Source organism: Brassica napus, chromosome C9, assembly GCF_020379485.1.
Source record: "Brassica napus cultivar Da-Ae chromosome C9, Da-Ae, whole genome shotgun sequence".
NCBI classification, from domain to species: domain Eukaryota; kingdom Viridiplantae; phylum Streptophyta; class Magnoliopsida; order Brassicales; family Brassicaceae; genus Brassica; species Brassica napus.
This window is the reverse complement of record NC_063452.1, coordinates 6007314-6027778: the sequence shown is the minus strand read 5'-3', so window position 1 is coordinate 6027778 and position 20465 is coordinate 6007314. Positions and strand designations below refer to the sequence as shown.

Below are 20465 nucleotides of genomic sequence, written 5' to 3'. Positions count from 1 at the left end.
ACTCGCAGTCTCGCACATTCCTTCACCCTTGACCAGCCGCCCGCCTGTTTCAGTCTTTCCGTTGACAATAAAGTTTTTTATTGCTCTACTTAAACTTACACGACTCATAGTTTCCAGAGACCATCATATTTCAGGGTTAAAGAAAACACTATTACTATCTGATTTCAATAATTCGTAACCATTTGCATGTAATATTGTTTATACGATTACATCACATGTATTTTCTTACAACAAAGACACATCACATGTTTTTTAATTAAAAGCCACATCACATGTTTCTGTCAATATTTGTTTTAACCCAATAAAGAGCAATTACTATATCGTGGTTACACAAACAAATAATAGTGGCACCAGGAAATTTCATCTGACCTTCAAGACAAGATTTAAAGACCACTTTGAATCGTTGACTTAGGAAAAGACTTATGAAATTTTGGTCATTGTGGGTCAGAAAGTGTAATAATATATTATTGATACCTTGCTTAGCTATGAGCCTTAACTTTTGTAAGGAAGCACAACGAATAATAAGAAAACATATATAATCTTTTGTCGACCATAAGAAACACGTTTCCTATCAAAACTGAAATCTTTGATGTCTAAGTTTATGATTTTTTGAAACATATTGATGTATTTAGACTGATTTATAGAACTAGTTATGGTACAATCAGTCCACTACAGGTTTCCTTTTTTTTTACATTTTCATAAATAGATCAGACCGGATAGGCAATATTTTGTTTTTAAAATCTTATTAAATCAATGTTAGGCCTGAGCTTTGTTGAAGAAGACTTGGTTCTTCTTATGCATAAGAATCTCAGCTTCTCCTTCCTTAATAACTCGACTGCACGGCTCTGAGTTTGTTCTCTTTAGCAGAGCACAGCGGATCCGAAGAGGAGATCATTAACGGCTCCGGCCTTGGCGATTTTGATGCGATTCTCAGAGCCACCAAGGGAGACCGACTTTGTCACCGTCGTTGCCGTCGAGGACATGATTTGAGAGAGAGAAGCCGAGCCACACATGTTTCGACAGCTGTCCATAAGAGACGTCCCTTGCTGAGCCAGAATAAGAGACGTGTCTTCAGCATTTTCTGTTTTTCTATTTATTTTAAATCACAATTAGCCTAAGAAACAGGCATAAGATACTGCGTTAATGGTGCTCTAACACTTAAACTTAATTTCATCGCAGTATCTCTCTAAGAAGTACAATTACATTTTCAGAATTCAATAAGTCAAACATGCAACTTGCATCCTCCTCACTCATCCAAATACCGAACACTAAGGGTATGATTATTAGGGGTCCTTGCTCTTCTTTCGGTTTGGGTTTCCGTAAAATTCCTACCCCGCAATTATATACATATATATAATATATACATATAAATATATGTGTATTAATGATCCAAGAGTAAAGACCCCCAATAATCATGCCCTAACTGCGACGTACGTGGACCTTAACCTCTGTATCCAAAACTCTTTACTTTAAGTGGAACTGTGGAAGCTCATTTTTCACCACCATATACGTCACTACAACTGACGTCATCTTTCTCTTCTTTCACACGTGGTGTTGAAGCACCTTCCTAGTAACTACGCGCTGAAATTGATTGTTAGTAAATGTTATCATTACAGCATCATTATCCGGGGTCCTTAGTGGGTTTCTTAGTGCGTGGGCCCCCACAAAACCCTTAAGGATCGGTTACAAAAACTACTAATTAAGAATCGATCTTAGTGAGTTTCTTACACTGTTCGCAGGCTCCACTGACACGTGGCGGCCCGCGATTGGTTTGCTTTTTAATTTTTTAATTTTTTAATTGGGTTTCTTAGGGATAATCATGGCCTTAATATTATCTCTTTAATTATCTTTCTTCACGACAACAAAAAAAAAAAAATTTGTAATATATTTATAAGTTTTATCAATGAAAGACACATTATCTCCTTTTCTGCTCTTCTTCATCTGCTCTACTAATTCTTAGATGCATTAAGAAATCTCTCTCATTTTTTATTTGTAAACAAAAAAATGAGTTTCCCTCAAAACCCTAACCCTAATTTCACGTTCTTATCCGATGAGAATTTTACTAGTCCTTTTATGGATAATTTCGATTTCTCCAATTTGATGGTTGATGTTGATGAAGGAGGCGGCACTGGATTAGTTCAGGAGGAAGCTTCACCTCCGAGAAGCATCGTTTCGTGGGAGACACTTAACGGTGAAAGCAGCGGATCGGGCAGCGCAGTAACGACGTTGAATAAAAAGGAATCAACGTGAGTTTGTTGGCTAGGTTCTTAACCAATCATTATTATTATATAACGATTTATTTTAAATATTTTTGATTGAAATATCAGGAGATGTAAAGATGGCGAGACGAAGGAGCCGGGTCATCGAGTTGCATTTAGAACGAGATCAAAGATTGATGTGATGGATGATGGTTATAAATGGAGGAAGTATGGGAAGAAATCTGTCAAGAACAACATTAACAAGAGGTAATTAATTAATAAAATAGTTTAATTGCTCATCTCAATTAGTTGTTGATTTATATTATTTTAACTAGTTGTTTTTAGAAATTAATATATGGTTGCTTGAGCATCTTCTATCATCATCTTGTAGTTTTAATGCTATAGAATGACCACTAATTACGTAGATCATATATCTGAATACTGTTTAATGGTCCCCTATTATCTACCACCAACCCACTTCACTTGTATCAAACTACATATCCCGTATGCATCTTTGTGTATGTTTTTTGTTTATTACACATACCTACCTTTCTATTTGATTAGTGGTAAGTTGACTAAAAATCCATGGGTCATTCGTCATCTAGATCTTATTTGGACTCATATATCATAGACAAAAACAAAACAAATCGCCCACATGTATATATTCAAGAATACATATATATATATATGAAGATCAGTCTCGATCTGTGATATATAGTTTACTGGTGGGAGATATTAAAATTAATTAACGGTGAATGAATGTGAAATATGTATATAGGAATTACTACAAATGCTCAAGTGAAGGTTGCATGGTGAAGAAGAGGGTAGAGAGAGATGGTAAAGATGCAGCCTATGTGATTACAACCTATGAAGGAGTCCATAACCATGAGATTCCCTCACATGTCTATTACAGTGACACGGTCTCGTCTTATGACCGTGATAATTGGAACCAACACTCTCTTCTTCAATTTATCCAACAAATATCTCCTCCATCTTGAGATATTACCAAGCATCATTGTAAAATCTCAATATATTGGCTTGTATAATTTTTATAGGTATATTATCTTAAAAGAAGTTAATTATTTCGCAATTTTTTATATGATCATGTTTATACGTACGTGGTTATAAAACTTATACAGTGAGGTTATAAAATTTTACGCGCCAGCGAGGTAAACTACTCCGGTTTAAAAAAACCGGTTTATAACGGATTGGGGTTTGATCGGTTTTGATTGGGTAAAGAGTAACCAGACCGATTTCATCTTCTTCCTTTCTTTCTCCCACCACTTACGCAGGAAAGGAAACTCGTTTCATTTGTTCTTACTCGTAAAGGATCTCTGATCTCTGATCTCTGATCTCGATCCAGATCCGCTTGCTTCTCTCGATCGATTTCGAGTATTGATTCTCGGTGTGTTGATTTTTCCTGGGGATTTTGATTAGTCTCTGTTCGGTGGTGATTGGGATCATAAAGGTCTTCCCTTTATAGGGTTGAGAGGTTGATATGAGTGTTTCCGGAAGCTCTTTCTTCTGGGTTTTGATTGGAATCGGAGGAACTTTGATTGAACAGTGTTAGTTTTGTTCGGTTGTTGAGTAAGAAAAAAGATGAGGTTTTGGAGGGAACGTGAAAGGGAAAGCAAAGAGCAGATCTTAGCGCCATTGTGTGGCCAAGTTCGAGTCTTGGTCGTTGGTGATTCAGGTTAGCTTATATGGAACCAAACACAAGTTAGTACTGTTGAGTTAATGTTCTGAACATCCTTTGATTTTTTTTCAGGTGTGGGAAAAACATCACTTGTACAACTCATCAACAGAGGTTGTTCTATTCAACGCCCATCTCAAACCATTGGATGCTCAGTTGGTGTCAAGGTATAACTTAAAAATGTTCTCTCAAAATTAGTCAGTGCGCTGAAGAATCCTTTTGTTTTTCGCTTCTTCTTCGTAGCACATAACTTACGGGAGTCCAGGTAGTTCTTCGAGTAGTATTCAAGGAGACTCAGAGAGAGACTTCTTTGTCGAGCTCTGGGATGTATCAGGTCACGAAAGATACAAAGACTGCCGCTCACTCTTCTATTCCCAAATCAACGGTCTCTCTCTCTCCCTTAACTTATATTCATCCTTATTGTGTCTAAAACAAGAATTTTACTTACTGCAGGGGTTATATTTGTTCATGATCTCTCTCAGAGAAGAACAAAAACAAGCTTGCAGAAATGGGCGTCTGAGGTTGCAGCGACAGGAACTTTCTCAGCTCCTCTTCCCTCTGGAGGAGGTCCAGGTGGTCTTCCTGTTCCGTACATTGTTGTTGGGAACAAAGCAGACATTGCTGCAAAAGAAGGAACGAAAGGAAGCAGTGGGAACCTTGTTGATGCAGCTCGTCATTGGGTTGAGAAGCAAGGTTTGCTTTCCTCAAGCGAAGATCTTCCTCTCTTTGATAGCTTTCCTGGTAATGCCGGTCTCATAGCGGTAAGTAAACTAATCACTAGTCTCTGTTTATAGTATTGGTAAGTAGCCTTGTAGACTAATCATTAGTTTCTTCCCACAGGCCGCCAAAGAAACTAGATATGATAAGGAAGCTTTGAACAAGTTTTTCCGGATGGTTAGTATCATCAAACACATCTCCAAACTATCCTTCTCTGTACCTGATAAAACCATGTTCTTTACAGTTGATAAGAAGAAGATATTTCTCAGATGAACAACCAGCAGCTGCACCGTGGTCTATCCCAACCTCATCATCCCAACGGTTAGATGAGATCACAAGTGATGAAGATCAGTTTTACAAGAGAACAAGGTAACAACAACGCTAATAGCAAAGATTTTTTTTTTTTTTTTGTAAGTGGGGGTTTGGTCTTTTACGGTTTTGATTGTTTGCAGTTTCCATGGAGATCCTTACAAGTACAACAACACGTTACCGCCACTTGCAGCACAAAGGAACCTAACTTCACCGCCTCCTACACTCTATCCACAGCAGCAGCAGCCAGTGTCTACTCCTGATAGCTACGCTGTACCGAGATTCTCTCTTTCGAGTTTACAAGAGACAAGCAACAATGGTAGTGGTAGGTCTAAGCGAATGAATATTAACGTTTGACATCTCTTACGATGAATCTATGTTGCTTTTGGATCTGTTTATTCTTTTGTTATTGTTCCATTGGTTTCTTTCTTTGTGGTTGTAGGTGGTAAAGTGAATATGTGTGTAAACCAAAACCCTCTTTGGATTTGTTCTTATAGCAAACCAATTCTTTGACTGTGTTTTTATTTTTTTGCTGTTGTTGGCTTTCATGTATTACTGTTTGAAACAGAGTCAACAGATTGCAAAATGATAATAATGTTAGTTGAATGTAGTACAATCTAATTGTTTAGCATCTGTGTTGGACGATGTCAAAGTGAGTGTCATATTTAATATGTTCCAAAAAAAAAAAGTGTCATATTTAATACGACTAATATTTAAGGCTAGCCCAGTAATACGGCCCAGAAAGAAAGCCCAGTAAGAAGCTGACGCGGACACACCGTGTGCGTGTCCGGACGAATGGGCATAATCGTAATTCTTTCACAAAGAAACAGTCAAGTGTAATCGTACCAGCACCACCCAATCGAGCTGTGATTTTGCTGTATTAAAAGCTTATTATATATTCATTCCTCTTTCACCACCATCGTATCTTCTTCATTTGATTGAAAAAGTTATTTAAAAAAAAGGAGGATTCTTTACTCTCTACAGGTTTTGATCATATGGAAGATCCTAAGGAGGTCTGAATCTCTCAAACTCCATCTTCTCTTTTGCTTAGTTCTTGTTTTCACAAAAAGTCAAGTTCTTGTTTTGACCCGTGTCTCAAAATCAAAACTTTAATCGATTGTGTTAGTGGTTTTGTTCTTTTGTATAAATCAAAGTTTATTGAAAATGGAGATTTTTGTTTTGTTGGCAGAACAAGAACTCGCCATGGCTATCAGTACCACAGTTTGGTGACTGGGATCAGAAAGGAGGAAGCATTCCTGATTACTCTATGGATTTCTCCAAGATCAGAGAGATGAGGAAACAGAACAAGAGAGATCCTTCTCGTGCCAGTCTTGGCAACGAAGAAGAACTCATCAACCCTTTTCATAATCAACCTACTTCGGTTGATAATACCAAGCCTAAGCTCACCACCGTTCACAGTGACAACAACAAAACCCACAATGAGTTTTCTCACCACCAACCACTTTCTCCATCTGTAAGATTACTTTTGAAAAATTTTACTGCTATCTTAAAGTTTCGTTTTTTCGTTTTGGGTTTATTTGAGTTGAATGATTGATTGTGTGTTCTGGATTAGCTTTGTTCCATGGTTTATGGAATCTAACTTTGTAGCACAATATCTATCTAGCTAACGTGTTATATCTTTTGGTATTTGTTCTAATTAGTTGATCATGTGCTTTTATACTCACCAAAAGTCCCAACTTTGTTTTAAGAAAGTTTACATTGAATTATATGTATACAGTTGAATTTTCATCTAAGCATTCATTTATATTGATGTGGGTGTATTGATTGATTTTCTTGAAACCGGTAGGCAGGTGTCTTTGGGTCACACATTGTTTGTTGTAGTTTACCTTTTTTCAAAACTTCAGCTTTTTGTAGGTTTTGACTGAGTTGTGTCTATATGAATTGGAATCTAGATGTGTGTGTTCATTAGATGTGGGCCTTATCTTCTTGTGGATAGGTTAGGTTGTGGAATCTAACTCTGTAAGCATTATATGGCTATTTCTAGCAACTGGGGTACATGTGGTCCAAGTTGAGTGTTTGGTCTAGTTGTTTATGCTATTTAAATCTAAGCATGATATTAATACCCCCACCAAACTTCATAAAATAGCTTTTGACTTTATATTATTAGATTTGGGGTTGGATTGGGTATGGTTGAGTTTATATTGTTAAAGAATCACATCAAAAGGTATAAAAATTGTGTTAGGAATAAAACATTCTTAATCTAACATGTACGTGTATGTGACATGGAACAGGCGAGGAGAGGAATCTTCAGCTGCTTCAACTGCTGCGTTAAAGCTTGAAGGTATCTTATAATAGAGACGATGAGGAGATGGATCTTCTTCAGCTGTTTCAATTATTTATAATAATGATAGTAATGATGATGATTTGAAGACAGAAATGAAAAATGGCAATGTGGCAACTTATTACTGCGGAAGCAGAGCATTAAATCAAGTTTGTATGCTGTTTACTTGTTATCTTACACTGTCTAACCATATGATGTTTTGGTAAATGTGAAGTGTAGCTAATTTTGTGGTTTGATGTAGAGATTGGTACACTTGTGCATTACAGATGTGTGATACATTACGAAGATGCATTTAGATTATAAAAGTTAAAATATTGTCTGCTATTTAACAGTGAAACACAGACGTTACTGATCTTTTTCAATCATCCTGGTCAAGTCTTAAACTCACTAGCTACCTATTTATAAAAGCATTTGACCAGGAAAAAAAGATGCAGTAGCAGGAGTATTAGATATTTAGATGTATCATTTATCTATATAATGCAATGTATACCCGAACAACAACGTTGATATGGCCGAGTTGGTCTAAGGCGCCAGATTAAGGTTCTGGTCCGAAAGGGCGTGGGTTCAAATCCCACTGTCAACAATACTCTTTGTCCTTTTTGGTGAAAACAGACGTGTTACTGATTCTACCCAAGGTTAATTAAATTTTGGCTATTAACAAGATAGTAACTTTCTCCCTTTGTTATCTTGATCATACAAAAACGTGTACGCTTGTTCTGATAAATTAGCAAAGTTAATCAAGTTAAGGTTAGAATTAACATGCGAAATCATATACCATATAATCGATTAATCTTTTCAACAAAACATATATGCTTCGGTTTACTTTATTTAGCATTTTATCATAATAAGAAAACGAGAGATGATCCTTCTTCTTTGCCATGTAGGATGATGATTTCCTCAAAGCCGACCGTACAATGACAATAGACTTCTGAGTCTGTCAGATTCCGTTTGAAGATGATCAAAGTTCGTTGAACTCGGAATCCTCCAACCCCAGTTCCCCACCTTTGCGTATTTCACATGTACAAAACCGAACTCTTATCGTCTTTAAATTTTCCAAATTTTCACTATAGCTTTAATTAGATAAAAAGCAATTGACTAACCTCAGTGGCTGGAGTGTTCATCCTGGCAGAACTTCCGAGACCGAGAATGTCTTGCATCGGTATGATTGCGGTTTGAGCTACTGAAGAGAAGGCAGCTTTGATAAGTGACCATGATATATCGTCTTCTTCACCTATTGACAGGTACTTCATTGCCTGTAACTTGAAAAAAATCGCTTTTGTGATTGTCTTACAATCATAAACTATATGTTTAATGGTGTTAAGTAATCAGTGAAATGACCTTAGATTTTTCTTCTTGATCCAGAGTGTCCCACCACCCTCGAATCTATATAACAAGAAAAAAATCAACAAGATATATACACTTCTTCCGGAGTTCAGTAAAATCAATTTAAAGCTTAAACAGAACTTACAGTGTCGTTGTCATGAGTTCCAGAGTATACAACTTGGTTCACTTCATGATTATGAGGTAAATGTGGGTTATCCGCACCCCCTCCAAAAGCTGATATTAACCCACAAAAATAATCACAAAGTAGGTTGAGAGATGATAAAAGACAGTGAAGAACATGAGGAAGCCAAGCAGTTTTACCAAACTGGAGGACAGCCATTCCAGGTGCTCCGATTGATTTCCTCAGCTCAACTACATCTTTAGTAATGACTCCCTGTCTTGTGTCAAAACGTAGCCTCCATTAGCAAACACTCTCATGTTTTGTCAAGGTGTCAATATCTCATATTCCACATAATTTACCAGCAAGAGCAAGTTCATTTCAAACTAGATGCACACGTTTAGTAAGTCAACTTTTATGTAACTACTGACTGTCTCTGTAACGGAGTCAAATGAGCTTACCAAATCTTCAGCTATGATTTTGATCTTCCCAACACCGCTTGAAATGGCGTCAAATAAAGACTTTCCAGGTCCTACCTACACTAATACAACTTTTGTAATTCTTCATTTCTTTAACCTGATTATAGTTACATTAGTTAGTTAAGCAAAGTACCTTCCATCTTCCAACTGTGGCAACTTTAGCTTCTGCAGAGTATCATACCAGTGAAGCTATCAACCGAATAATGTAACCAATAAATATGATCAGTCACCCTTTTCTAGTTTGAAGATTAACTCACCAGAAGGGACTGCCCAAAACCCTGCAAATCCTCTGAAATGATCGATCCTGCATTCATCATACAAGTCCTGTGCACGTCTTATCCGATGAACCCACCAAGAAAATTGCTCACTCTCCATCGCTTTCCAGTCATAAAGAGGGCTTCAAAACAATGAATGACAAGTGTCAATAAATACCATGTTGAGTAAGAAAATATAAGAGAATGAAGGGTAACAAGTTATGGCAGGGTTGTGAAGTACAACAAATAGTCTAGGAAAAGCCAACAACTTATTCACGTCGCCTATATTTTCCAATATTGTCTATCGAGAAATGATTAAGAAACATAGGCCTTGAACATAGTTGTTCTGGTGAAAAGAACTAACCAAACATCAAACCAATAATCTAAAGTAAGAGACTGAGTAGTTTCAAAACCTTCCCCACAGTTGACCAGTTTCGCTGAATAGATCAGGAGGAACACCACTAACTAGAAGCGGAAAGCCTTTCCTGTTCTGCGAAAAAGTTTAAAAGCGACCTTCAGGAAACTCTAAATTTCTCTCCTTTTACATACAACAACATTTTTTACCTCCATATTTAAAACTCTTACTTACCAGTAAGAAATGTTTCTTATTTGCCCAAACATCTGCACTATGATATCCTACATAAATGGGCATATCCCCCATTATATTGACTCCTTTACTCCGTGCATACTCACGAACTTTCTGCCACTGCCTTTGGAACAAAAATTGTTTAGCAATAAACAAGTCTATCTGCAACAAAGAAGAAGAGGTTATCCCAAAGGCTTTCACAGAACGTTTCCAAGGGAGTTAGCAAAAAGCCACAAAGATCTTACAAATTCCTTTTGACTTTGGTATATAGCTTCCATGGCTGAAAGATGACGGTTTTTAAGCGGTTCAGGCCACTCGAACCAACTGTATGAGTTTAAAGTATTGTCTATAGCAGCAAAATAAGCGGCATCTTCAAGCCAACCTATGCATAGTGAACATGACATCCTCAGTGAGAACTTGGTATTCAGATTAGCCAAACGAATCATATAGACTGTATATTTCTCACATGATATAGAGGGGTCAATACGGAAAGCTTGCAATTTTCTCTTCAGTTCACCATTGCTGCCAATAAGCCTCTTTGCTGCCTGAGAAAAATTCAGTGATCAAACTTAATTTCTCAAGCCAGACCAGTGGCTATAATCAAAGAAAGAAATAGATGAATATTTCCACCAAAAACACTAAACACGTATATAGAGAAGATTGTGCTAGGCAGCTTAGCTTGAAAACACAGTAATTTATTAAGCTTGTGGAACTAAACTTCAACGCATAATCTTCATTCACTAGTATTTAACTCTAGATAAGAAAAAAAAAACATAAATCAAAATATTTAAACTTTAACAGATCTATATAGGAGGAGTGAGATGGTTTGAAAGCCAGATTGTGTGTACCTTAGTTATCAAAGGACTCTTCAACTTGTTAGCAGTTTGATAGTTCACAGAATCAGCCTCACTAGATAGATATAGAGTTGAGAATGAGAGACAATACAAAAACAATAGAATCTACTTAAAAACCATACAGAAGAAGATTAGCACATTGGCAGTGGGAGCTCATCCTTCATTAACAAGCCGTCCTTCACAAGCTCATCAAGAGAAATCAACAACGTATTCCCACAATTTGCATCCTAGACGTAGCCATCACAACAAGAAGTTAATAACTCCACAAGTGAAATAAACAATCAAACAAAAAAAAAATAACAAACCTGTCCTGCATAAGGAGACCCTCCTTCATCTGGAGGAACAAGAGGAAGCACCTGCTCATCAAAACAAAGTTCACTAGTGATCCTCTTAGTCTAACCTTACAATCAATGGCGAAGAACTTCTAATGATTAGAAGATCAATCTACATTCGATTTAAATCACCTGCCAAAGGGAGCAGCCAGTAGAGTGAAGCCAATCGATGAAACGGAACGCGTCTTCCCCGAGATCACCAATGCCGTGAGGACTGCGAAACGACGTCGGGTGGAGCAAAACGCCGGCTCTTCTCCGGCTATCCGGATCCGTTAACGGTAGCCACTGCTCGTAGTCTAGTGGAAAGTCTTCACCAACGCTAATGCTTGAGACAGAAGTACTCGAAACGGCATCCATTCGGAGCCGGAGACTGAGAGGCCGAGACGCCTTCAGCCTGTTTCCGAGGAAAGCGGCGCCGATCGGAGATTCACGAGATGATGGTGATCGGAGAAGCTTGAGGGAAGGAGACGAGATAAGAATCGACATCAAAGATTCTACAGTGAAGAAGAAGAAGATATTTTCGTCCTCTTTGCTAACGGAGAAAGAGAGAGAGTGAAGTGTGTGATATATCACGTTAGGCCTGGGCATAAAATCTGGAACCCCAAATCCGAACCGAACCCGAACCGAAAAATCCGATCCGTTATCCGACCCAAAACGTAAAAATACCCGAATGGGTGGTATAAAAAATATCCGAACCCGAAGTATTATTAACCGAATCCGAACGGGTAACCCGAAAAAACCGAAATTAATAGTCAATATAAATATTTTGAAATATATATAAGTATTCCAATTATTAAATTCAATATTTGTGGTAATATTATATATAATAATAAATATTAAAAATCTAATAAATGCTTTAAGCACACAATTAGTTATAAACAAGTATTTTATAATTTGCTCATTGGAATAAAAAGTTTACTCTCTATAAGGCAATACATATTGTTTACAAATGATGTTTGTTTTCATGCTTGATTTATCATTTTATTGTTATTTTATCAATTTTATATGTGATAGATTAATTTTATTTAATTTAGATGTTTTTCTTTATGTTTTACTTCAAAAATTTTGTTTTTTATTTTGGTTATATCCGAACCGAACCGATATAACCCGAATCCGTACGATATATGATTACTTTATGGGTTTTATGATGCAATACAATTTTGAACCGAATCCGAAGTGTTATTATCCGAACTCGATCCGTATTAATAAAATTTTAGTATGGGACCTAGAAGCGTAAATCCGAAAATCCGAAAACCCAAAAAATCCGATCCGAATGCCAACGGATACCCGAACGCCCAGTCCTATATCACGTGTGTTGATTATCTCGTCAATGGCGCCATTTTTCAAGGCCGTATTTTGGGCTTTTAGTGATGGCCCCCAATTTTTTTAAAACCCATGATCCAAAATTTATCACATGGCATTGTATATTGACTTTTGTTATAAAATGTTTCTTCTTTTTTTTTTTTTTGCTAAAATCATTGTTTTAACATATTAATCATGGCGATTAAACTTATATTGTCATAAAGTATTAAAAAATATTATTTTTTTGTTTTTACTAACTATTTACCAAATTTTTATCTTCACATTTAAAAAGAAAAGATTACATGATATACTATGAACAGGCACTGACGCTGTGGTACAGGCGTACAGCTATCTGAACCACCGGTAAGCTGTTTTTGGACATGCAGTGATAAATGTGGTAGGAGTGTAAACTGTTTTGATGATAATACCAGTGTTTTTAGATTGAAACAACCTTGATCTGCAATATCTGGCTACTTGTTGAATTACAACTTCTGGTATCAGTTATTTCGGGAATTGACCAAGTTTTATCCATTGGCCTCACCACACACACCCGACCTACTATCAAGAATCGAGAGATACAACACAAATACACAATCTCTAAACTGTCTTCCCATCAGGATTTTGTGTTGATATTTGCAATCAAAACAATGCGGAGACTAAGAAGAGTTTTATAATCTAAAGAGTAAAGCAACACATACATATATAGAGACCTTTCCCACATTAGAAACGGGAAGAAGAAGAAGAAGAAGCGCCAGAGTCGGTCAAGGTAGTGGTGGTGGTTCTTTTCTTCCTCTCTTCCTCTTCCTCATACTCAGCATCATCAGTCTTCAGCTGGAACCTACAAACAGGACAAGAGTTCCTCGTTCCTAGCCACGGCAAAATACAATTACCGTGGTAACAATGCCCACACGGTAACTTCTTAACAGTTTCACCAATCACCATCGCATCTTTACACACAGCACAAACCACAACCATCATCATCTTGTCACAAGAATCACCAACCTCCAAAGTCTCTAACGCCTCAATCGCCGATTTCGCCGCCGGCGGTGCTCCTCTCCTCCCACCACCGTCTCCTTCCGCTAAATTCTGGAGAAGCGCCTCGTAACCAGCTCCGTCGTCGACGTAATCAGCCGCGTTTACAGCGTACCGATCCGAATTGTCCTCGATTCCCATTAGAATCTCGGCCCAATCGAGAATCCGGTTTCTTCCGGTTATCGATCGCGTCGTGATCGGGAACATCTCCCCTCCTCGATCCTCTTCTTCTTCTTCCTCCTCATCCTCTTCGTCTTCGATTTCGTTTCTGCTATTAATCTCCAACCCGAAGAACTCGTCTTCGTACGACAACACATCGAGCCGAGGCGGCGACGGCGCGTGGGTTAAGAGACGGAGCATCTGGAGGAAATGCGAGCCGATGCTCGAGTCTTCTACCCTCAGATCTGGGGAAAGCGGCGGCGAGCGTGGAATCGGATCGATCGATTCGACGAAGCCTTTGTTGCATTCGGAGCAGACGACGAAATCGTCTACAGTTTCGACGACGACGCGCTTGTTGCAGTGGTAGCACCAGTGCGCATCATCCGACGGAGCGCTGGACATCGTTTTACCGTCGGGTTGTCGGATCCGGATTCAGATCCGATGGATAATCAGATAACCAAAAGAAAAAAAACGGAAAAGTCTGTGTGTTATCTTAATTCGAAGAGATATAGAGTATCCATCGTTGTCGTTACCCCCCACCCACCCGCCGACCCATCATATTATAATCCCTTTATATTATTAATCAAACTGTTTAATCCCACTAACACCAGTTTTTTCAAAATCAAAACTGAGTTGTACTTTTGTTAAAACAACAGGTTCAACGTTCCTTTCATTATCCAATAACAGGTAGAAGTTTGTCAGCTTAGAAAATTAACAGATTAATTTGGACGACTTTTTTTTGGGGACAAATGTCTCCTAAAAATCTGATTTGTGACAGGAGTGCTTGAATCTTGGTGCAAATGGTTGAAGATTCCGTGGGTTAGTGGCCAGTTTCTAAGACAGATAGAATATATAAGCAAGGCAACCTTATAGAAAGCTAAAAGACTCTGATGTGGTGTGGTCTTTTAGCTTGATGTCTCAGATGCAATTGTGATTACAGTGATAATACTTATCTTCAAGAAAAACAATATCTTTTTTTTTTATCAAGAAAACAGTATCTATTTTCATTTGTTCTCCCTGTATGGCCTTGTTCCAAACATACTGAACTGTTGAAATTTCCAAAAAGATCACTGCACTCAGGTTCAAAAACTATCACATACGGAAAGAAGCTCTTGGTTGTTGTAACAATAGTTTTATCAAATCACATTAATGTTTTTTTCTGTCTTCCTAACTCTCTAATTAAAAAGCTATGTAATATATCATTTAACAAGAACAGTTTCCTTGTTGCTGCTCTGAGTGAGATAAATTGGTCATTGGCTTTAGGTTCACATCCACCAAATCCTCTTGTCTCGTCCAAGTTTGTGTTTCAGTCCCCTGTAACGCCGACGCAATCTTACAGAACAGAGGCTTTCACTCAAAACAAAACAAACAAAACAAAAAACTAGTAAAAAAAAAAAACAAAAAACTAGTTAAGGTTTTACTTAAGAGAATACATCACCATTGTCTTGTGTGTTTGTTTACCTTAATGTTGAATCCAGCTTTTGCACTAGTCTCTATGAACAAAGCTCCAAGCTCACGAGCTTTGTTATCTCCTTCCTCTATTGAAACTTGCCTGTTGAATCACCGAGAACAACCTCATTTGAAAAATTTTAATCAAATAAATGAAGCAATTCAGGATCCCCCTACACTGGTCTAACTTTGAGTTTTGCTTACCTTCGATGAACAAGATCGGTTTTGTTACCAACGAGAGCAATGATGACTTGATTGCCTCTTTCTGCACGAACATCTTCAATCCACTTGGAGGCGTTAATAAATGATTGCTTATCTGCACCATTGCGAGAACTATTTATTTGAGTACTGGAGACAGAACAAGACCGGTTTTGAAATGTTCAATCGATGAAATGCCATTAAAAAAATGTTCATAGAGCTTACTAGCAACATCATAGACAATGACAGCAACAGAAGAATCTCTGATATAACTTGGTATTAGGCTTTTGAATCTCTCTTGTCCAGCCGTGTCCCTGCGCATCAATTATTACAATATGCAATATCTTGAACACATGGATAAATTACACATTGCAATGTCTGCGAAACATATATTTGCATGGATCTTATTCTTATATGTATTGCTAGTGAATGATTGTACATAACGCAGAGCCAAAACATCGATAAGAGACTTCCCACAATAGATTGCAATACAAAGATGGAATTACCACAATTGCAGACGAAAAGTTGTATCTTCATGACGCATTGTTTTGGACAAAAAATCAATTCCAATTGTAGCCTGCCAAAAAATTGAAACACAATAGGCAATGGTAACACCAATGATCATCAAAAAGGAGACATTCACGTCGATGATCAATAATAACCAATGAAGACCACAAAAGGTATTGTATTGATTAATTTTTGAAACATGTGTTCCAATGATGGAACCATGGAGATGTAAAGAGATTGGGAGTAATCGAACCTGATAATTAGTGTCAAAGTTACCGTACATGAAACATGTAATGATACTGGTTTTACCAACGGCCTGATCTCCCAGGAACACCAGCTTGTAATTGCCTAGATGTGTCATCCTCTCCCTTCTTCTTTTTTTTCTTTCTTTAAATTGAGGCTTTGGATTGTAATGGAAGCTGACACTAATCACGTTTATACATTTGTTTACTATGGTACCAAAAAGGTTATATATGATACAGAATCTTTTCTAGTTTATTATATTTTGACAAATGCTCAATTTTAATAGGTAATATACATTTTTGGTAAAAGATAAGATGGGATTATATAAAAACTATAAGGAAACAACGGAATCATAATTCTTTTTTTTCTTTACAATATTTGAAAGGTTTTGGTAAATCTGGTGGTAATTAAATCTCAGAAATCGATTCAGATCATTACAAGACTCATTCAAAAATACTAGTCCTTGTAGATAATAAAATGAAAATATTATTAAGAGTAAAAGAAAGAATACTCCTAGGTAATAGTATCAACAATATATTTTTTTTTTGTGATGACTAACTTCAATATAGCTTATATGTATCAACAATATATATTTTTTTGTGATGACTAACTTCAATAAAAAAATATTTTATTGATATGTATATAGGAGTTATTTATTTTACATCAGTTTATTATTAGATAAAAATAACATTCAAATATTGTAATATTTTTATTACAATAAATCTTTTTTATGATTAGCATAGATTTAATTTACTATATTAAAAAAATGTGACCATAAGTTTATTATTTCATAAAATATTATTCAAATATTGTTGTAATTTTAGTAAAACTAAACTGTGTTATAATAAGAATATGTAATATGCCTTACGTGTGCCTTAGGTATTATATAGATGTGCTCAGGAATTATTGTTAGCAATAAAAAATGCCTTAGGTAAAGTGTATTACGTTTTTTCCATAGTATTAAAATGCCTTAACTAAGTCAATTTGTAATAATGCATAAATGTAAAAAAGGTTTTTGGAAAGAAAACTGTGAAATCCATGGGAACAGAATTTATCGTTTTGCTTCTTCAACAAATCGAGTGTCAATTCTATATAGGATATTTATATTTCATATGACAATTTCGTTCAAGTGACAATTCAGCAGACCTATTCACTAAGTCACTTTCGACTTCTACATTCAAAAAGCTTACGCATGAGATTGGGATGCGTCGACTGAAAGACCTTCAGTGAAGTACAAATCAGGTGGAGTAATACGTGTTGTACTCTTTTTCCTTAACCATGGTTTTATCCCTTTGGGTTTTACTGGTAAGGTTTTAACGAGGCAACATCCAAAGCGTATTACGAGCTCTTAATGGTTATAACATTCAAGGGGGAGTGTTATGAACCGTTTAAGTGAATGTCATAACCAAAAGCGGTTTAGACTTTCCTTTTCTCATGGCTTTTCTTTTCTTTGTATGATTAGAATTTCCTTTTCCTTATTGGTTTAGGATTTGTAATCTTTTCATTTATCTATGACGGTATATACCTCTTGTAATTCCTTATATATAAAGGGCACATTATGTAATGAATAAGAACAATTAATCCACTCTTTCTCTCTTTATTTACAACAGATTAGTCATTATTTATAGTAGAGAAAATGCGTTATTAAAACGGGATTCCTAATGTTCTCTACGTGGTTTTTTTCTCTCTCTATGTAGTAATGTTGTGCTAATAATTTAAACAATATTCAAGGTTGGAAGTTGGAACCATTATGTTGTATGTGTAGCTAGCTAAGTAGCAAACTTAACCATTTTCTCAACAGATTATTTATAATACTCATCCGCAAAGTATTATATCACCAAAAATTATCATATTTCTCGATAGAGAAAATAATTATGCGGCTTCACCACAAAAAAAAACCCTAAAAAGGACCGTCGAAAAAAACTGAATGCTGAGAGTTTGCGTCGTCGGTTTTACACAAAAAGATTAAATAACTTTCTCTCTCTTTTGTTTCTGTATCCATCGCCGCTGATTCCATTTTCATAACACGACGTCGCCGTCACAGACTCCTCCGATGGACTTCCCGGATGATCACTGTTAACAGCCTTGCTAAACTGCGGCGGTGGAAGAAAAGGAACCGGGACAACCGGACCCGTTAGAGCTAACCCAGGGTTCAACTGTAGCTCCATATCCTGTTCAGACCACTCGGTTTTCGATCGTGTACGGTTGACCAGAGATTCTTTCATCCCCGTCGTACTGAGCTTGGATCCTGAGGTCGAAAAACCGTCGCGACGTTGCATCCGCCAGATCTCGGTAGACTCATCTGAGGAGTTCAACGAAGGAGATTCGGGTAGATCTGAGATAGGTCGTAAAGTTCCGCCGCGAAGAACAGTTTCAACAGCCGCTTGGCACACGTGCCAGTTCACGGTCCATAACATACCAACCGCTCCGTTAACCGGGTTCACCGTCCTCCCACACGCTTCAAACAACAAAGACTGAAACAAAGCTGAACAAACAAACCGAACAAGTAAATCTCAAGTTATTACAAAAGGAATCGAATCTTGTAACGCTAATAGTCTTTGTATTAATGATGTTGCGTGTTATATTCTGAAATATACCAGGGCGGTTTGGTTCGGGTGCGGCGGAGATGAGTGACATTAGACTGGCACGGCCAAAGAATTTAGCCACGAAGACGGTAGCGTGGCCTTGTGACTCGGCGGATTCGATCCATTGAAGGCAAGGACGAAGGATGCATGTTTCGCTGCAACCTATTCGAAGAACTCTACATCCATTGCAACTCATATTTATTTGCTAACAAAGAAACACAATTTCAAAACTTATGAGAATATTTATCCAATATTTTGGGAGCAAGAAACACAAGTTTTGATCTGATTTGATAGAGGAGAAGAAACAAGTTATAAGAAGATGAGAGAGAGGCCTAGATTGGATTTATAGAGGCAAGTGTGTGTCAACTTGTTTTCTTTTTTATTCCTTTGTCCTTTCTTTTCCATTATTTTTATTTAAAACCTTTCTGTATATCAAATTTATGGGAAAGAGAAGAAACTCAAAAAAGTTTGGTCTTTAGCCGCTTATGGTATTCTTGATATAACTTTCAAACCTTCAAATATTTACGTGGATCAAGAATACGTGGTAAGATAGAAACAACAACTAGAAATTGTATAATATAGTAGGTAGTTCACTCAAACTATTAAACAATTTATGTTGTACTTACAAGTAACTAAACAAAAAAACGTAGGACAACACACTACAAGCAAGGAGAGCGTTTGGGAAGTGATTCCAAAGGTATTGGCATTGGGGGAAAAGAGAGCGTTTCCGTTTCTCCGCAAACACTTGTCACTGACTCAGACTCGTGTTTTTAAATATTACTTTCTTGCGTTTTAAAAATATTCGTTAGGTTGTACTACTCTATTCTTTTCACTCAATAAGTACTATAAAGAAAAGGAACAAAGCTGAATTTGGGATTTGATCGAGATAAAAAAGGACTATACAAATCTTACGTCAGGAGACGATGGGCGGATGGGGTGCACGTGGATTTGATGAAATTATTGGTATAATTTGTGGTGTGTATTCTCATGAGATGTTTTAGTTTAGAAAAATGAAAAAAGTAGGAGTTATTTTGTGTTCATTGGTAGTTATCGTGTGTTTCTTGATGATTCGATTGTGCTGGGTGGTGAATGAATCATATGCATTTTAGTGTTTAATCATTTGGAGGGCATTATTGACACAAAAGAAAAGATTATGAAACTAATAAGCAAAATCACAAGAGGACAAAGTGTAAAAGAAAGAAAAAAGAAACAAGAGAGACGACAAAGTGTTGTGGTTATGTTGATACATATTCTTATATACTATTCTCTAGTAGCTAGACCAACAGTAAGATCACCCGGCTCATGTATTTCCATTCATTTTCATTTGTCAACTCATGTATTTCCCATTCAAACGAAACTAGGTCAAGTTTAATGCTTAGACCATTATTTACTGATGTGTGTCTAAAATCCTAACATAATGTACAAGGGTTGTAAAGTATAGCATTGTAAGAGTTTCATTAGAAGAATAGACAAAAAAAATCACGTACACTCGAAATTTTGTCCATAAAATCTTATAATATCCACAATATTGCTCAACACTTTAACTTGCATCAGTCTACTTTCATGTACTTCCAATCACTTTGGAGCTATCAAAGAAATGTATTAATAACGAGAGAGGAACGTGGTGCCCATGAGTCATGACCTCGTCGTCTTCTACAAACTCATGTGTATCCAGATTATATAAATCATAAATCACTATTTATAAGTTCAAGTACTATAAAAGGTTGTTTAGTTTATTGTATGTTGACTGCTATTTACATTTGACTCTACGTACCTACTACGACACAGCATAAGTTTTTACGATCTCTTGGAACTGCGAGTCTAC

General features: G+C 36.8%; 7 protein-coding genes and 1 non-coding gene across 8 annotated transcripts; 4 read left to right on the top strand and 4 right to left on the bottom strand.

Annotated features, from left to right (window-relative positions):
* Window positions 1-1918: 1918 nt before the first annotated feature.
* Window positions 1919-3402, top strand: LOC106414273 (probable WRKY transcription factor 51). Its single transcript, XM_013854955.3, has 3 exons — window positions 1919-2246; window positions 2328-2465; window positions 2977-3402. The coding sequence occupies exons 1-3, from the start codon at window positions 2005-2007 to the stop codon at window positions 3194-3196; spliced, it is 600 nt and encodes a 199-aa protein (XP_013710409.1). The 5' UTR covers window positions 1919-2004; the 3' UTR covers window positions 3197-3402.
* Window positions 3403-3434: 32 nt separating this feature from the next.
* Window positions 3435-5437, top strand: LOC125593354 (small GTPase LIP1-like). The gene is made up of 7 exons (XM_048769859.1): window positions 3435-3891; window positions 3967-4058; window positions 4135-4276; window positions 4345-4652; window positions 4732-4785; window positions 4853-4977; window positions 5061-5437. The coding sequence occupies exons 1-7, from the start codon at window positions 3798-3800 to the stop codon at window positions 5272-5274; spliced, it is 1029 nt and encodes a 342-aa protein (XP_048625816.1). The 5' UTR covers window positions 3435-3797; the 3' UTR covers window positions 5275-5437.
* Window positions 5438-5755: 318 nt separating this feature from the next.
* Window positions 5756-7543, top strand: BNAC09G06720D. Its single transcript, XM_013855192.3, has 3 exons — window positions 5756-5930; window positions 6107-6391; window positions 7170-7543. Exons 1-3 carry the CDS (start codon window positions 5913-5915, stop codon window positions 7215-7217), a joined length of 351 nt encoding a protein of 116 aa, XP_013710646.1. The 5' UTR covers window positions 5756-5912; the 3' UTR covers window positions 7218-7543.
* Window positions 7544-7721: 178 nt separating this feature from the next.
* TRNAL-AAG lies at window positions 7722-7802 on the top strand. Its single transcript has one exon. It is a non-coding gene; the product is annotated as a tRNA-Leu (tRNA).
* Window positions 7803-7973: 171 nt separating this feature from the next.
* On the bottom strand, window positions 7974-11725 carry LOC125593353 (4-alpha-glucanotransferase DPE1, chloroplastic/amyloplastic). Its single transcript, XM_048769858.1, has 16 exons — window positions 11298-11725; window positions 11139-11189; window positions 10972-11060; window positions 10828-10888; window positions 10446-10524; window positions 10225-10361; window positions 9983-10141; window positions 9807-9883; window positions 9397-9536; window positions 9273-9304; window positions 9122-9196; window positions 8864-8936; window positions 8688-8776; window positions 8558-8602; window positions 8320-8472; window positions 7974-8221 (listed from the first exon to the last, which is right to left on the bottom strand). The coding sequence occupies exons 1-16, from the start codon at window positions 11649-11651 to the stop codon at window positions 8117-8119; spliced, it is 1719 nt and encodes a 572-aa protein (XP_048625815.1). The 5' UTR covers window positions 11652-11725; the 3' UTR covers window positions 7974-8116.
* Window positions 11726-13054: 1329 nt separating this feature from the next.
* On the bottom strand, window positions 13055-14466 carry LOC125593352 (E3 ubiquitin-protein ligase CIP8-like). Its single transcript, XM_048769857.1, has one exon. The coding sequence runs from the start codon at window positions 14058-14060 to the stop codon at window positions 13188-13190; it is 873 nt and encodes a 290-aa protein (XP_048625814.1). The 5' UTR covers window positions 14061-14466; the 3' UTR covers window positions 13055-13187.
* A 253-nt stretch (window positions 14467-14719) lies between these two features.
* On the bottom strand, window positions 14720-16282 carry LOC106414556 (ras-related protein RABH1a). Its single transcript, XM_013855191.3, has 6 exons — window positions 16066-16282; window positions 15812-15882; window positions 15531-15619; window positions 15312-15423; window positions 15120-15210; window positions 14720-15005 (listed from the first exon to the last, which is right to left on the bottom strand). The coding sequence occupies exons 1-6, from the start codon at window positions 16171-16173 to the stop codon at window positions 14862-14864; spliced, it is 615 nt and encodes a 204-aa protein (XP_013710645.1). The 5' UTR covers window positions 16174-16282; the 3' UTR covers window positions 14720-14861.
* A 1692-nt stretch (window positions 16283-17974) lies between these two features.
* On the bottom strand, window positions 17975-19288 carry LOC125592971 (LOB domain-containing protein 39-like). Its single transcript, XM_048768716.1, has 2 exons — window positions 18653-19288; window positions 17975-18540 (listed from the first exon to the last, which is right to left on the bottom strand). The coding sequence occupies exons 1-2, from the start codon at window positions 18834-18836 to the stop codon at window positions 18008-18010; spliced, it is 717 nt and encodes a 238-aa protein (XP_048624673.1). The 5' UTR covers window positions 18837-19288; the 3' UTR covers window positions 17975-18007.
* Between the last annotated feature and the right edge of the window lie 1177 nt (window positions 19289-20465).